Raw genomic sequence first — 18,891 nt, 5'->3', positions numbered from 1 at the left:
GATAATGCCTTATAACATTAAGTTCGCCTATTGTACATTGTGTTTCTTCGAAGGTCGTATCGATGATATCGATCCGAAAATACCACAGGCAGCAGATACTTTTTTTAGTTTAGCATTGTGAAGGCAGGTTGTTTCTGGAGAAACGCACACTCGAGGGCTGGATTGCTATCTACATATAAGTGGTCAAGATGGACAAACCTATTGAATTTTTTTTGTGCAATGGTGTATTTTTCTACTGTTACAATTTTCATATTAGGTAGGTATTAGGTTTATCTTAGATTTATTGTATTCTAAAGCCAAGGTAAATAAGTAAAGTTTATGTTTTAACAGTATATGGGTACCTATACCTAAGTGTGTCAAAAAACAAAAGAAAATTATAAGTGTGTCAAAAGTAGAAGTATGTCTGACCTTCTCATTTTGCCCGTTTAAACAATGATCAGTGTTTATTGAGAGTTCAATACGTTTACCACTAACCGTGAGTAGCGAGTAGCAAAAGTATGAACTCGCTAAACCACCATTGACAATGAGTAATAGTTTTTTTTGCAAAAATGACATTTTTGCCACAAGCTTTATCGCCGACTGTACGTTTCTTTCAACAGTCATCTTTTACTCTCCAAGACGTTTTTAAAAACCCCTTACTGGATGGGGATACGACGTTTCATAACAGAGTGCCTATGACCACCTTTCTGCTCCATCATCAGATAAGCTCCATGATACCATAATATTGCATTGTCACGTGATTTACATATCTGTGGAAAACTTCAGCTCAGTCGGAAACCGGGAAGTGGGTCAAATTTAGCTTCTAAATGTGTTTTGACCCAAACTAACATAAATAAAAGCTTGTAAAAAGGTAAAATTTGAAGCCCACACACATTCCCTTAGAACAATTACCGTTCAAAGTTTCTCATACAATCCTCACATGCAAAATGTTCACACGTTGACCGCAACTCACCACACGTGCCCAAAAAACGCACGACAACACACCACGATAACGATACACCTCTTACCAATCTTAACACGATTCATAACAGAGTGCCTATGACCACCTCTCTGCTCCATGATCAGATAAGCTCCATGATACCATAATATTGCATTGTCTGGAAAACTTCAGCTCAGTCGGAAACCGGGAAGTGGGTCAAATTTAGCTTCTAAATGAGTTTTGACCCAAACTTGCAAATCATAACATACAAGGCAAGTTAAATAAAAGCTTGTAAAGAGGCAAAATTTGAAGGCCACACACATTCCCTTAGAACACTTACCGTTCTAGGGGTCACACCCAAAAGCCGTCTCTATACAATCCTCACATGCAAAATGTTCACACGTTGACCGCAACTCACCACACGTGCCCAACAAACGCACGACAACACACCACGATAACGATACACCTCTTACCAACCTTAACACGAATATAATAAAGTCTAAATTTTAGTTATTTAACTGAAAAATTCAATTGGCACACGGTTGGCAAAATTGTTTGCAAAAATAAAAATGCGTTTGCAAAAGTCCTAATTTAGAAGAATGAAAGTTGAAAATAGTTTAAAATTTAAATCTTTTTTTAGGTTAAATTTATATTAATATGTGTTCCGTTTGAAGGGTTATTGAGATTTGTAAGTATCGTATTATTTATGATGCTGATATGTATTTATTGTGATATGTTTGCTTTTTTTGGTAATCGTTTGCTAATATGGCATGAGTAATGGTTTTGCTAATGTTTGTGATGTTGTCCAGGGTGTACTGTGTAAAACACTTTTGTAATCAAAACTAAAGTTAACAAACCAGTGCTTATGCCAATTTTTAGTTACCTGCCAATAACTGTTTTGTGCGTTTTTGGTCATTGGTGGAAACCGTTGGTGGATTTTCCTTCAGTTTGGTTATACTGCGAAATACTATTACCTACCTACACTGCCGTAGCTGCGGGGCCGTGTCATTTATCCGGATAAGAATCTTTTTACATTATCTTCTGTCAGGTACTATTTACTCGTAGGCACATTTTTCTGAGAATACAGGAACACAGACTCATCATCATCCTCCTTGCGTTATCCCGGAATTTGCCACGTCTCATGGGAGCCTGGGGTCCGCTTTGACAACTAATTCCAAGATTTGGCGTAGGCACTAGTTTTTACGAAAGCGACTGCCATCAGTGCCAGACTATCTTTCGCGGCGTTTCGTTTCCGTTTCGCGTCGTAGCTACGGGGCCTGGGTGGCTAGCCGAATGGCACAATCGCTCACGAAACGCTCACGAAACGAAGCGCTAGTAGATATCTATCTCTATCGCGCTTGCGTATTGGCGCGACAGAGCCAGCGGCGTATCGCTTTCGTTTGGCGTCGGAGAAATGCCATTCGGCTACGGCACCTGGGTGGCTAGCCGAATGGCACAATCGCTCACGAAACGCTCACGAAACGAAGCGCTAGTAGATATCTATCTCTATCGCGCTTGCGTATTGGCGCGACAGAGCCAGCGGCGTATCGCTTTCGTTTGGCGTCGGAGAAATGCCATTCGGCTACGGGGCCTGGGCTCTTCCTTTATGGGGTAGCAGAAGTGAATCCCACAGATCATTTTGAAAAGTTTTTAATTCGTTAGTTAATCAATATTTAATTTTATTTAGAGAACGATATCTGCGGGAAACACCTCACCTCAATTCGATAAAGCGCTAACAAATGTTTTTGCGTTACATAGCTACTTTCTTATTTCTTATGTTAATACTCGTACTCGTCCGACCGTAGACAATTGGGCTCAATAGCTTCCTGCCAAGCGCACACGCACAATGGGCCATTCAAGAATCAGCCGGACAAAAACGGAAAAAATCTGACCAACTGCACGCAAAGGGTTGCAAACCCGTAGGGATTATCTATTCCTGAACATAGCGCCGCCTTTTTGCTCCATACATGTCCAAACGTGTATCTAACATTAAAGCATAATCCCAATATCAACCTTTCAAACTTCGTAGTAAAGTTGGTAATCGAAGAAAGCGGAAATGACAGATCAAAGTTAAGCAAACAATGTTTTTTTGCAAAATCTTTAAGAGTTCTTTCAACACAATTGTTGCAATTTACGACATAAATCTTCGTTTATGAGATTTGACAAACAATTGGTGTCTCATATTTTATGCGTTTAGTTGACAACTTCTTTTGAATTTTTCGTGCATATTTTTTCTGGACATATTAGAGACGTATTTCAATTTTGTGTGGCATTTGAGCGGAATAATGATGTTTTTCGTCAAGGGTTTTTATTATTTGCGTAGCTTATAATATAGTGTAAGGGATGCAATACCCTATCATTATAGGAACGGATGCCTCATAGTCACACTGCAGTGTCAGTCTACAATAGTCTACATGTACAGTCAACCAATTGAATCCTAGGCCACTGTAGATGTCATAGTGACGTTATACAGCAGACTGTAAGAAATCTCTTACTGCTTGTGATTTTGACATGGCTGTAGAGTGACCTAGGGTTGCAATTGGTTGACTATACCTAAATCATCACCACATAAAATAGCAAACACTTAAGAAAAAATATTAGTACCTAGGTAATTTATGTTGTACCTCATAATACTTGTAATCACGATAACACGGAAAGTTCACGATAGGTGCCTTCAAATTGAAGTTTTATTCTCTAGGTAATAACTGTAGCAAATGAGTCATATGGTATATAAAATATATTGTTTGAATTGTATGTGCATAGATAATAATGGTTACTTAAGATTTAAATTTTTACGTATTCATGATTTAAAATCAAAGTTTCCGGTGTTTTTGCCCACGTGTTGAACCGAAACGTGATCTGTCATTAAACCTAGCGAGACGACTTAACCTTAAAATATACAACATACTGCTCATAATAACCGGAATATATTCAAAGACCACTGACTTTTGGTAAAATCTGCTCTAAAAATACATCAATTTCATAATTTGGAAGGAAATTTAAGCAGTGAGATAGCTCTTTATTGGGACACGCGCGCTTGCACGTGAATATGGTCTTCAGTTATTTCATCAATGGTGGTAAAAAAGCATACAGTAATGGGAAGTGTATGTAGCCTAGCTGCGCAAAGAGGTCACATATGTGTTGATCTAAAATAAACTTATAAACTATAATCTATGGAATGTATTTCCGGCAGTAAAATAATTTCATTTCATTGTAGAGTTATGACGGGTATGGTTATATTTGGTTTATACGACCATTTGTTACTTATGTTGCGTGTTATCTCCCAAGATTTTGATGCTTCTGTTTTGTATAATATTATTAATCAAATTCAATACGCAATTCGATGATAATGTTTCTACATATAAAAACCATTTAGTTATAAAAAGTAATTATTTTTTGTTCTTTTTATTGTTTTTTTAGGATTTTTCGTGGAATTTTTAAATCACTTTATTTTTTTCCGGCGGTAAACTATTTTGAAAACCAATTACTCTGTTCTTGACCACTTCATTCTCCGTTCGGTTGCTCCAAATATGAGCAAGGAGACATTCCAAGCCCGACCGCCCCTAAGCCATGTAATCTCTTACACAAATACGCCAAAAGACCACTCGAGAGCCCTAATCCCACCCAAGAAAAGAGTCAAGCCTATTGACTATTCGTCCAATTTTGCACCAGTAGCCTATTATTGAATAAGATGACAATCTTCAGCGCTAATTCGGCGGAAGTAATGGCGTTTAAATTTGGGTGGTATTTTTGTACAGTTTTTGTTTGGTGGACTCAGTGTGCGGTAAAAGTATGGACTATTATTTGTTATTTAGACATTTGTTAATAAAGTAATAGGACTTTATCTGCATACATAAGTATATGTGTACTTTTTTAATTGTTTATTAATATTATGTTATATTTTTGTACAGTTTTTCTGTTATGGTTAATTCAGTGTGCGGTAGATTTAGCGATTATTATTTAGAAATTTGTAAGTAAAGTAGGAAAGGCAATAGATACGTTTATACATATGTATTTTTACTTACTTATTAAAAGGTATTATGTTTTAATTTTGTTTTTGTTTCTCAGGGGCTCAGTGTGTGGTAGGTTAGTATTAAACAATTATTCTTCCTTATTATTTAGAAATGTGTTAATAAAATAGGAGGCAGCACACAATATAAGGTTATACTTATGCAGATAATTTTAATTTGTCATTAATATTATTTTGTATTTTTGCACGTTTTTTCTGGTTTCCACGAGTAATTATTTATAAATAAAAGGACTGCAAATAAGTACATATCTTTTAATTACTTATTAATCGTAGGTACATTAAATTTTTGTCCGGTTTTTGTTTAAGGTGGACTCAATTTATTTATTTATTTACAAAACATGTTAACAGTATAACAGTCAATTTCTACCTGTGGAAAAGTACGAGTGTTTTTTGCTGTATAGAAATTCTTTGAGTAAATAAGAGAGGGGCGCATATATACCGTCATAATGTATTATAAAAAAGTTTACATTTTTGTCCATTTCTAATATGGGGTGAACTCAGTGTGCGGTAGGCGCGTATGAGTGATTGGTTATAAGTAGTTATTTGGAAATTCGTTGATGAAATAGGAAGGAAGCATGAAGCGTCAGACCATGTTAACTCTGCAGACATTTACAATGACGAAATCTGGCCGAAGATCTCAAAAATATGACATTTACTTTGGTAACTTTTAATAAATAAATGAATATTACAGGACATTTTTACACAGATCGACTTAGTCCCACGGTAAGCTAAGTGTAAGGAAGGCTTGTGTTGTGGGTACTCAGACAACGACATACATGTATATACAAATACACATACATATGTACCTACATAGAGAACATCCATGATTCAGGAACAAATATGTGTTCATCACACAAATAAATACCCTTACCAGGGTTCGAACTCTAGGCCAGGCCGGTCGTCACTTACAATTAGTTTATTCAAAACTGTAATACGACTTAGAAAGACTAGAAACCTACATATTTAGTAACTATGAATGACGAATAGCTGAACAACAACAAACATCATCATTCTCATTGAGTTATCCAGCATGTGTCGTGCCCCATCTTATGACAAATCCCTAGTTCGTTGCACTTTTAGGATGTTTTTCCTGAATCGGTATCAACAAGTGCTAATTTGTATTGAATTTTCTGTTTTTTTTTTTATATTTTAATTTTATACTAAGTACCTAATGGCGACTTCCTCGCACAACGTATCAGCATTGCGATACAGCGAGAAATGTCGCCAGCATCCTTGGTACAATGCGTCAAGGGCCTATTTTAGACATTAGCTAGCTTTTAAGTTTAGTCTTAGTTTCTTATATAATTATTTAAACTGAGGCATTTTACCAAGGGTTCTGGCGACATTTCCTCGCTGTGTCACAGTCACAATGCTTTGTGGGCGGAAGTCGCCAGCTTTTCGGTCCCCTAAGCTAAGACTTAATTAAGATCAATGAGGAAATGCAATGCTATCAATGATCAAAAACGGGCAAAACAGTCATGTCCCAAATCTTATGACGAATGCCCCCAGTTCGTTGGCCGGCACACTTTTAACATGTTTTGCCTGAATCGGTTACAACAAGTGCTAATTTATGTAAAATATTTAGTTTTTAGGCATTGATTGTTTATGCGTTTTTATATTTTACTTTTATTTTAATATTTTAAAATATATATGAACATATTTACATTAAGATTTAAAAGATAGCCAATAACAAAAAGAGAAAATTGAGGCATTGCACCAAGGACGCTGGCGTCATTTCCTCGCTGTGTCACAATGCTAATACTTTAATCGCGGAAGTCGCCAGCTCTTCGGCCACCAGTTATGTACCTTAGCTAAGATTTAAGATTAATGAGTAAGACACATGTCAACTAAATCATAAAACTTCCGTGATGTACTGTGTTATGAACATAAATATTCTAAAATCGATAATAAACATATACTTATATGTAAGCATTTAAAAAAATGTTAAATGACCAAAAACGATCAAAACAGTCGTGCCCCAAATCTTATGACGAATGCCCCCAGTTCGTTGGCCGGCACACTTTTAGGATGTTTTGCCTGAATCGGTTACAACAAGTGCTAATTTTGCATCTTTGTCATGCTAATGAGAATGGAAGAGTAAGGATACGGAGCAGAGTAACAGTTTCACATGATTGTGATATTAATAATTATGCTACAATTTTCCTGAAGAGGTAGAAAAGCTGTGAGCGATGGATAGGATTATGCCAAAATTGGTACGTAGATAAGAACTAGTTCCGTCTTAAAATTGTGTCGCTTAACTTCAAACTCGGGTAAATCCCTTCAGCTTTAAGGTTGATTATGTATAAAAATGTATATATTTAAGCGACACAATTGGTGCGCTAAACTTTAACATCTAAAGTAAGTAGGGTACCTTTGGGATTTTAATAAGTAGGTATAACATTAAAAAAATTACTAAAAATTTGTATTTTTATTATGACCAACTTGAGATCTTTATTATTGTTATTACTCGTATGATAGTTATATCAATAACTGGACAAAAGTTATGAAATAAAACTATGGAAACGGATTAAATCGCGTATAATGAATTTAAAATACATCCCGACGTTTCGAACTCTTTACAGCGTTCGTGGTCAACGGGTGACTGAGGAAAAATTAAAATGTGCAAAAGCTACCCACATACAAGAAATATTAACGAACCATGACCACAAATAATATAGATTTGTAAGGGAAAGGTACCAGCGGAAGGTGGCAGCGAGGAGCCGGGGAGAGCCGCCGGACCCCGAGGAAGAGGAAAGAGCGGCGCGGGCAGCTGAGGAGCACCTGCGCCAACAATGGAGGGACGCCCTGGAGGATAGCCTCTATGGAACGCGAACCATAGGAGCCATCCTTCCTGTCATGGAGGACTGGCTAGGAAGAAGGAGGGGGGTCCTCACGTACCGCTTGACTCAGGTGGTGACCGGGCACGGGTGCTTTGGACACTACCTGCACCGGATAGGGAGAGAGCCGAGCACCCAGTGCCTGGACTGCGGTGTGGAGGACGATACGGCCCAGCACACCCTTGAGGAGTGTAGTCGTTGTCCCGTGGAAAGGGCTGCGCTGGTCGCAGCCACAGGACTGGTGGACCTCTCGCTGCACAGCGTCATAGGGGCGATGCTGAGCAGCGAGAGAAGATGGGATGCAGTGGCCTCCTTCTGTGAAGACGTCATGTCACAGAAGGAGGCGGCGGAGAGAGAGCGCGAAGCTGCGGCTGACGCGCTGCCTCTCCGTCGAAGACGGCAGGGTCGAAGGCGACGAGCATTCTTGCGCCACGACCCTTAGTGGGGCTAGCGGGTACGGGACCCGCATTGCACCGGCCCCACTAACCTCGTCGAGGGAGGGATCAAGCGTTTCTGATCCCTCTCTCCCTAACCTGTGCGGATGCCCTGTGACAATTCGGGGCTGCCGGAGGGCGCCATGGTGGACAGAGGAGACCCGATGATCCCATGACGCCCTCGCGAACGGCACAGAGGGCGAAACGCCGGAGTGGGGTTTAGTGGGTAAACCTCTTCCCTCCCTCTCGACAAGAGAGGGGGCCGAAGGAGGGAGTCCCACACACCCCCCCTTCAAGGCCTTCCCGCGGCTGGGGGGACGGTGCGTAACGCATTCCCCACTCCGACAAAAAAAAAAAAAAAAGGTTCACACACTATTAATAAAGCTAGTTATACAATATTCAAAAAATTTTACCATTATTATGTTAAAAAAAATAATTAACCAATTAATCTACACAAAATTGACAAAGAACAAACTGCAAATGTCCAACACCATACAACACAAATGCCTCACAGCCTTCGTCGTGCTTGTTCCATTATCAGATGTACTACTGGATCCCAAGCCGGTGGTAAAGTAAAGCCATCCTCTCTATTAAAGTTTGGATATTTTTTGATCTCAATGGCCTCTCGCTACATTCTGGGTATATATCGCTTGTCCTTAGCAAGAACCAGAGGCTTGTCAAACTTTATAGCATGATTGACTTTATCCATGACATGTTCAGAGACTGCAGACCTTTGCCGACGGTGCTTGACATCCGCTATGTGTTCCTTCACCCGTGTGGAAATGCTTCGTTTCGTCTGTCCCACATATGACAGGCCGCACTCACAGTCTAGCCTGTACACTCCCGCATTTTGTAGAGGAGTTTGACATTTCACAGGCCTCAGGAATTGGGACATCTTCTTCATAGGCTTGAAATAAGTTTTAATAGAAGCCCGTTTCAAGATGTGGCTGATCCTATCCGTGACCCCTCTGACAAAAGGGAGAATAGCAGGCCGGCGCTCGACTGTAGGGATCTTCAAACGGGCCTTCTGCTTGACACGCGGTATCTTGAGCTCGTTCGCCAACAGCGCCTGCCTGGCATGTTGAGATCAAAAAATATCCAAACTTTAATAGAGAGGATGGCTTTACTTTACCACCGGCTTGGGATCCAGTAGTACATCTGATAATAGAACAAGCACGACGAAGGCTGTGAGGCATTTGTGTTGTATGGTGTTGGACATTTGCAGTTTGTTCTTTGTCAATTTTGTGTAGATTAATTGGTTAATTATTTTTTTAACATAATAATGGTAAAATTTTTTGAATATTGTATAACTAGCTTTATTAATAGTGTGTGAACCTGCCTTAGAAATCTATATTATTTGTGGTCATGGTTCGTTAATATTTCTTGTATGTGGGTAGCTTTTGCATATTTTAATTTTTCCTCAGTCACCCGTTGACCACGAACGCTGTAAAGAGTTCGAAACGTCGGGATGTATTTTAAATTCATTATACGCGATTTAATCCGTTTCCATAGTTTTATTTCATGAGTAACTATCGCGGTAACCGAAGACAATATTATGGACAAAAGTTAGATTACGAACAGAACGTGTTTCTTAAATGGCTTTATGCCATTTTTTCGCACTATTCGTGAGAAACTTGAGATATCAATACACTAAGAGTTTCTAATATTATACTTATTGCAATAATTATCTTCCAGAGCAGTTGCAGATATTAAATGAATCCGTGAGTCTTGTATCTCCGTTTTGTTTCTTTACTCCACTAAATGCACCTCGATTCAAAAAAAAAAAATTTTAAAAGAAGATTTTGTCGCTTAGATACTTATGTACCTATCTACCTATACCCCTGATGGCTTTCAAATTTAACTGTGTCAGTTTAACAAAATAATTATTTATATGTTTGCTAACCTCATTTAAAGTTCCAAGGAAATGTATTATCTACGGCAAATAAGTAAAAACGAATAGGTAAGATAACATCGTTATCGTAGCTATTAGCTATCTCTATCGCTCTTCCTAATTGGAGCGACAGAGCCAGACCGAGTTTCGATCGGCGTCTCTCGTCAAATATTGTCATTTCGGCTAGGCGGGCAGCTTTACTCATTTGTTTTTTCTAAAATGGTGCCAGTAGTCAAAAAATCATTATTTAAAATTTAAAATTTTGTTGTTATTTTCGACGACCGGTCGGGCTTAGTCGGTAGTGACCCTGCCTGCTGAGCCGCGGTCCCGGGTTCGAATCCCGGTAAAGGGCATTTATTTGTGTGATGAGCACAGATATTTGTTCCTGAGTCATGGATGTTTTCTATGTATATAAGTATGTATTTATCTATTTAAGTATGTATATCGTCGCTTAGCACCCATAGTACAAGCTTTGCTTAGTTTGGGGCTAAGTTGATATGTGTAAGGTGTCCCAGGTATTTATTTATTTTATTTTGGCTGTATGTTACCCAAGTAAAGCCGGGCCGCCTTTTTGTGCTGGACCAAAACTCTAAAACTCTCTTCCTAGTTGATACAGGATCAGACTTGTGCGTTTACCCGCGCGCTTTAATTAGAGGATCTCGCACAAAATCAAACTATGAACTGTTTGCTGCTAATGGAACAATCATAAATACATACGGCTCGGTGCAAATACAGCTGGATCTGGGGCTTCGTAGAAACTTCAACTGGAGCTTTGTTATTGCTGACGTGTCCAAACCAATTATCGGCGTTGATTTTTTGTCTCACTATGGTATATTGGTTGATTGCAGAAACCAGCGCTTGATAGATAGCATTACGACGTTATCCTGCATGGCTCCTCCACAGCCCGCAACGGAAGCTATCGCCTCCGTAAAAGTAATGTCAGGGGAGTCTGTCTACCACAATATTTTGCGTCAGTACCCTGATATCACGCGTCCGGCAGGCACCCATAATGTTCCCAAACATAATACTGTGCATCACATCCGAACTATACCAGTTCATTGACCGCTCAAAAGAATTCGAGGCCATGCTTGAGATCGGAACAGCTTGTAGATCCGAGAGTTCCTGGTCGTCTCCGCTGCACCTCGTCCCCAAGAAAGATTCCGGCTGGCGACCATGTGGCGACTATAGAGCTCTAAACGCACGTACCATTCCGGATAAGTAAGAAAGAATGAGTTATTTACCATCTTATGAGGTATTTTTGGGTAGTTTGAGTCATGTGGGGGTGTCAGGATGGGTCATACAGGTTAGTATAAAAAAAAAAATGTTTTGTTTCAACATTTATAAGAATTTAAAACGGTTCCAAGTTTTTCCTCCAGCAAACTAGTGGATCATTAGCAAAATATTTCATGTAATATAATCGCTTAGTGGACAGCGCTGGTGGCCTAGTGGCAAGAGCGTTCGACATTCAATCTGGAGTTCTCGGGTTCGATCCCCGGCTCGTACCAATGAAGTTTTCAGAACTTATGTGCGAAATATCATTTGATATTTGCCAGTCGCTTTTCGGTAAAGGGAAAGATCGTTAGGAAACCGAACTAATCCCAGTAAGGCCTAGTTACCTTTTGGGTTGGAAGGTCAGATGGCAGTCGCTTTCCCTAGTGTCTACGCCTAATCTTGGGAGTAGTTGTCAAAACGGACCCCGGGCTCCCAATGATGATATCATATTACTCGTATTTACCTATTACAGACCGCAGTCAGCAAATCCTATCGCGTCTAGAATGTCTACATTTTCCAGAACATTCGATCCGGGTTCAGCACAGTTCAGCGAAAGGAGAAAACCAGCTCCCTTCCGCTTCCGGAGTTCCGGCTGTCTATAATGTCTATGGGCTGCAATTTATGGTTCGCATTTATAGGGTATTTGACTACATTTACGATATAGTACATTACATCAGAGGCCGGGAAAATGAGAATTTCCGGCCAAGTGGGTATATACGGCCGAGCGAGCGTGCGAGCGAGGCCGGATAGGGATACGAGGCCGGGAATCCGTTTTCACGCCGAGGCATGTATAGTGCTTTTCTCAAACATACAATGAAATAAAATAAAAATGCTCTAAAGGACAATATTTTATAAAAAAAAATTACTTTGCAGGCCTAGGCCTGAAAAATAATATGAAATCCCTTTACAGTCCTCTCGAGTTGTGCGATACTTCCCAGCCCATTTTAAGGAACGTAAAGACAATATTTCATTGCATGTTTAAGACAAATTATTTTACATTAATCATGAAATAAAGTGTTAAAATATTAGGAGTAAAAACCTGCTATGTTTTAGACACAATTCGTCACTACTTTTTAAAAAACTTGTATCTTCGTCTGTCAATGAAAAGAAAATTGTAGTAAGTATGTATGTAATGCATATAGACTTACTGCATTTTAACTTTGAGAAGCAGCGTGAGATACGAGATTTTTTCAAAGTAGTGACGAATTTTTTGTTTGTAAATTATTATATATTTTAAAGGGGTGCGCCAAAGTTCATATAAAATTGGTATATAGATTACTGGTAGTCCGAAAATGTTTCTCATACAATTTTACATTATAACGATCATTATTTATAACAATTTTATGTTCATAACTATCGTAACTTCGAATGACTTATGTTCATAATGTCATTCATCATAAATACATTTTATTCTAATGTTAATGTTTATATACTTATTGATCATAACGATTGCGAGTAATATAATTTATCGTTATATGATTGTTAACAGAACAGAAATCACATGTGACAGTCCAGTTAGGTGCGACGACGAGCGTAGCGAGGAGGAGCGTGTTAGGTTGACCGTGAGCAAACCAGAAACGACTTTTTAATGTAAATTGTATATGTCACTGTAAAAACTCCAGGCGCGTTTCTATAAATGGCACAAGTTTTTCATAGAACTTCCCCAAAACTTTTAAAATAATTTTATGATAAATCATTTTCTTAAACACAAAATTATGAATGTTATTAAATATTTGTATAGAATTTATGATTAAAAATTTTCGGCTAAATGATTATTATGAACAGTGATAGTAGTACTATTGATAATAATGAAATAAAATTATGATAAGAAAAATTATGAGAAATGATCATTCGGAGCACAAATCGGTATAAACAATAATTTTATAACAAATAATTTTATATGAGCCAATATGGACCCATTTTAAAGAGTAGGTAACTTCACTTTGACTTGATTTCATTGTATTATGTTTCATACAAACTCCGTAGTAAAATATCATTTTGACAGTTCGAAAAAGGAGCTGACTTCATTAGTAGTCGTTTAGTCAAGTACCCTATTTTATTAAGTTTATTTAATTCAGTCTCGGGCCAGAAAACGCGCGCTATTATAAACATACTGATTGCTGGTTCCCGAACATCGATATTGTCACAACTTGCCTCTGTCTCATATTGTTACAACTTGCCTTAATAAAAAAAAAAAAAAAATCTTTATTCTCAAAATAAACCCTTTTTTAACAACATTAAATCTTCTGTCACAACTCACCTCGGGGTGTCCCCAGGTATCTAGAAAGTTTTAACCGTTTATCTTCGTACACTTAGGGCCGGTTGCATCAAACCGTCTGTCACCGTTAAAGCGTTCGTTAAATTTGATTGTATGGGAAGTTCCATAGACGTCTGCTGCGTGACGATGATGTGTCTGTCAAATGTGGTTGATGCAACTGGCCCTTAAGGTAGACGCTCTGCATCAATGACATTGCTGTCAGTACATGAACCAGGAAGACATTGCGTTACACAACCCGATCTGGGAAATGTGGAAACGTGGTGGAAATGAAAGCGGCCGGACGCGCTGATTGGCTGTCGCGGGATCAATACCAATCAAGACTAAAAGGGCCTAAGCGCTGTACGAATTGTAGGAGGTTTGGACGTTTAGTAGTTAGCAGTATTTTGTATTTGTACTAAACTGAGATCCGCGTCCATCGAGACTGAAAGGGCCTAAGCGCTGTACGAGTTGTAGGAGGTTTGGACGTTTAGTAGTTAGCAGTATTTTGTATTTGTACTAAACTGAGATCCGCGTACCCTAAGCGCTGTACGAGTTGTAGGAGGTTTGGACGTTTAGTAGTTAGCAGTATTTTGTATTTGTACTAAACTGAGATCCGCGTACATCGAGACTGAAAGGGCCTAAGCGCCTTAAGAATTGTAGGAAGCTTGAACTTTTTGTAGCTAGGAGCGTAACTTTGTAAACAGTTGAGAATGTTAGTTACTATTGAGAGTCTATGAATGCTAAATACCTTTTAACTTTTTATCTTAAACATAATAAAGCAATTGACAGGTTTATCTTTTTTAGGCAGGTTGGAAGTTACGGGACAATAAATAAATAAATAAATAAATATTATAGGACATTCTTACACAGATTGACTGAGGCCCACGGTAAGCTCAAGAAGGCTTGTGTTGTGGGTACTCAGACAACGATATATATAATATATAAATACTTACATATATACATAGAAAATATCCATGACTCAGGAACAAATATCTGTGCTCAGCACACAAATAAATGCCCTTACCGGGATTCGAACCCGGGACCGCGGCGCAGGCAGGGTCACTACTGACTGCGCCAGACCGGACCGGTATCATACAATATTGAAGAACCAAAATGGGGATGATATTACTGTGTATACGTATATGTATAACATCGTCACTTTCAATCACAATCATATTAATTAAGCGGAAAGCTTGTAATAAAAATCTTAAATATTTTTTCTCAAACATGGTATGAAATATTGATGTTATGTGCCTTATAATTGGCAGCGAAGTATGACGTTGCAGGTGCGGCTAGGACGATTGATAGATAATGGAATTTCATACAAACCTTGCAGGCCCAGGCCGGCAAAGTCTTCTTTTTTAATTTCCAAACACAGATAATTGTGACATAACATCCAGGTATTTAGCCAATTAAAAAAAAAAAACTATAAGGGGCTTTATAGACGTGCCGACTGCAACTGGTACGGGCCCTAGACAATATTTGATTTTGGGTGTGTTTGTGATTTAAGTATGTGATTACGACTGAGAACTAAGGTTATACATATAGATAATATAATATAGTAGATCGTTATCTTTTTCTGTAATATATCATCATCCTCCTTGCGTTATCCCGGCATTTGCCACGGCTCACGGGAGCCTCGGGTCCGCTTTGACAACTAATCCCAAGAATCCGCGACCTCCGGAACGAAAGTCGCACGTACTTACCGCTAGGCTACCAGCGCTTGTTTCTGTAACATTATGTAGGTCAGCAATTCCCGTCAACTTTGTACAATGCCACGTCAGCAAATTTTAATTGATCCTATTTTGTTACAACATTTAGTAATATAATTCGACTTTCGTAAGATAATTGTTATAATTAAGAAAATATAGATACAAGAGAACCTTAATGACGAAATAAAACTTAATAAAATCTCAATTCATCAACAAAATCTTGGTAACAAAATAGGAATTAATAAAAACAAATTTAACTTTTCCTTTAATTTTTGTACAAAGTTGACGGGAATTGCTGAGGTATGTAATGTTGGCAAGGGCTGTCATTCCTCCGACACTAATCAATTATTCATTACTCAGTTTCAATAAGTATTCAAGTAGTAGGTACTTTTAGACCTTTCTCTGTTAATTTCTCATAATTCCATGTCCTTCATCATCCTCCTTGCGTTATCCCGGCATTTGCCACGGCTCATCGGAGCCTGGGGTCCGCTTTGACAACTAATCCCAAGATTTGACGTAGGCACTAGTTTTTACGAAAGCGACTGCCATCTGACCTTCCAACCCGAAGGGTAACTAGACCTTATTGGAATTAGTCCAGTTTCCTCACGATGTTTTCCTTCACCGAAAAGCGACTGGCAAATATCAAATGACATTTCGCACATAAGTTCCGAAAAACTCATTGGTGCGAGCCGGGGTTCGAACCCGCGACCTCCGGAACGAAAGTCGCACGCACTTATCGCTAGGCTACCAGCGCTTATAATTCCATGTCCTTATAAACGCATAAATTATGAACCTGAAGATATTATCCGTGAAGTTAAACCAATCTGTCCGCCGAACGGTAATTTATGTTTTATTGAGCTGGGTTCATATAAATTATAGTCCGGGTTAGAAAGTCTTATATAACGTGTTCTGAAACTAAATATTTTATGCTAATATAATATCAATTCAATGATCAAGAGTCTTCAGCTTCACTCATTTCTCATTCGTGTATACGGTGTAATTTTTATAATAGACAATATTTTCTAGATATAAGTAAATGATGAGTTGGCTATTTCAAAAAATAATAACAGAGAAAATATCATATTTCGTTCAATTTGGCGACCGGTCTGGCTTAGTCGGTAGTGACCCTGCCTGCTAAGCCGCGGTCCCGGTTCGAATCCCGGTAAGGGCATGTATTTGTGTGATGAGCACAGATATTTGTTCCTGAGTCATGGATGTTTTCTATGTATATAAGTATGGATGTATTTATCTATTTAAGTATGTATATTCATATTCATATTCATTTATTTCGTAAATGCACAGATACATTACACGTCATCAGTTACAGTTCATATATTAAAATTTAGAATAATAATTAAACTTTAAATTTTTGAATTAAATTAAGAGATTATAATACAATATTAAAAATAATTAGAATAATAATTGAATACATTACATAAATGTTTAAATGTCACAAAATTCTTTTACATCGTAGAATGCATTTTTGATTAACCATTTCTTCAATTCTTTATAAAAACAATTATCATTTTCTAAATTTTGAATGTCATTTGGAATGCAATTATAAATTTTTGGACCTATTACATAACTAGTTTTGGTAGACTTGGTGAGTCTGCATTTGGTCGTGGCTAGTTTTCCTCTTTGTCTGTCCCTCAAACATCGCAGATTGTCAGGTCTTAAAGGAAAGTTATGAATGTTCGTTCTTATGAATTTAGCGACATTAAATATATACTGAGACGGTATCGTCATTATGTTTAAGGAGATAAACAAATGTCGGGCCGGTGAGCCTGGTGGGGCGCGAACCATTATTCTCACCGCCCTCTTCTGGAGCACGAAAGCGCGGCGCCAGTCGGCGGCGAGGCCCCACAACTCGAGACTATAGTTCAGTACCGCATGGAATAGTGAGAAGTAGCTACTGCGCACTTGTGCTTACGGAAGTATGCACGATAAGCGTTTTAAGGCGAAGCAGATACCACTCAACCTTCCACAGATGTTACCGAATGTCCCATTTTAGCGCAGAGTCGATTATCACACCTAGGAACTTGGCGTTTTTTACTTATATATCGTCGCTTTTACTTGTATATCGTCGCTTAGCACTCATAGTACAAGCTTTGCTTAGTTTGGGGCTAAGTTGATCTGTGTAAGGTGTCCTCAATATTTATTTATTTATTTATTTAATTTCTAAAGAGAGCCCTGTCATAAACTTTTCAGCCTGTATAAGAGGAGATAGGGATTAACCAATAGTGAAGTGACTCCAGGTAAGTGCAAGGGCAGCCACATATAACTATGTATGTATATTTTATTTTGATCACCGTTTTAAATGTAACCCTTTACTTAAACTGTACAATCGGCAATGCGGCATCGCTTCGCGGTTAGTATTCCAAAAATACGCACTTAGAGTTTTGCTTCAACATTTATTCTGCGAACCGCCAAGGAGTGGAATTCCCTGCCTGAGTCTGTGTTTCCACATGAGTACAATCCAGGTCTCTTCTCTTTAAAGCAAGAGTAAATAGGTATCTCATAGGTAAGCGTGCTCCACCGTAGACGGCATCATCACTTACCATCTGGCCCCGTAGCCGAATGGCATTTCTCCGACGCTAAACGAAAGCGATACGCCGCTGGCTCTGTCGCGCCAATACGCAAGCGCGATAGAGATAGATATCTACTAGCGCTTCGTTTCGTGAGCGTTCCGTGAGCGATTGTACCATTCGGCTAGCCACCCAGGTGATGTGATCGTGGACAAACGTCTACCTATACATACTAAAAAAAAAACTACCTATCGCTTGAAAGTTGTGCAGTCACCGGCATAAATATAACTGATGATTTCTGTACCTTATCGCTTTAAATTGTTTGACAATTTCGCATGACATTTCAAACAAGACGTTAATGTGACAAGGGTGGCTAGCCGAATGGCACAATCGCTCACGAAACGCTCACGAAACGAAGCGCTAGTAGATATCTATCTCTATCGCGCTTGCGTATTGGCGCGACAGAGCCAGCGGCGTATCGCTTTCGTTTGGCGTCGGAGAAATGCCATTCGGCTACGGGGCAAGGTATAGAAATCATCACATACTTATGCCGGTGACTGTGCCATGGCGAATAACTGAAATAACCAATACATTTTCAATATCATTCATGTTGGTATTTCTTGAAGAAGGAGCTGTTTCAGTGACTCAGAACTAACCTAAGCTGGTACAAGCAGTTAGCAACGACTCTTGATATCTTCGACGAAAATGATTCTTGATATCTTTGTTTGGTAAGTAGACATTTCGACGAATGAAGTTTCGAGTAGGTATGGTACCTGAGAAGAGATGAAAGTTATAAAACGAAATCCTTCAAATAAACACATACCTACATTTCTACTCAGCGTGCTTAGCCGAATGCACAAACGCTCAACGCTCGTAGATATCTATCTCTATCGCTCTTGCGTATTGGCGGAACAGAGACAAACTACCTTTCGCGGAATTTCGTTTTTCGTTTCGCATCGTAGAAATGCCATTCGGCTACGGGGCCAGGAAAGTCTACCCTACAACATTTACGTT

General features: G+C 38.8%; 1 protein-coding gene across 1 annotated transcript; it reads left to right on the top strand.

Annotated features, from left to right (window-relative positions):
• The first annotated feature begins 7,038 nt into the window (after nt 1-7,038).
• LOC125238201 lies at nt 7,039-8,228 on the top strand. The gene is made up of 2 exons (XM_048145474.1): nt 7,039-7,046; nt 7,628-8,228. The coding sequence occupies exons 1-2, from the start codon at nt 7,039-7,041 to the stop codon at nt 8,226-8,228; spliced, it is 609 nt and encodes a 202-aa protein (XP_048001431.1).
• Nucleotides 8,229-18,891: the final 10,663 nt, after the last annotated feature.

This window comes from Leguminivora glycinivorella, chromosome 23, assembly GCF_023078275.1.
Source record: "Leguminivora glycinivorella isolate SPB_JAAS2020 chromosome 23, LegGlyc_1.1, whole genome shotgun sequence".
Lineage (NCBI taxonomy): Eukaryota > Metazoa > Arthropoda > Insecta > Lepidoptera > Tortricidae > Leguminivora > Leguminivora glycinivorella.
This window is presented reverse-complemented; position numbering and strand designations above follow the sequence as displayed.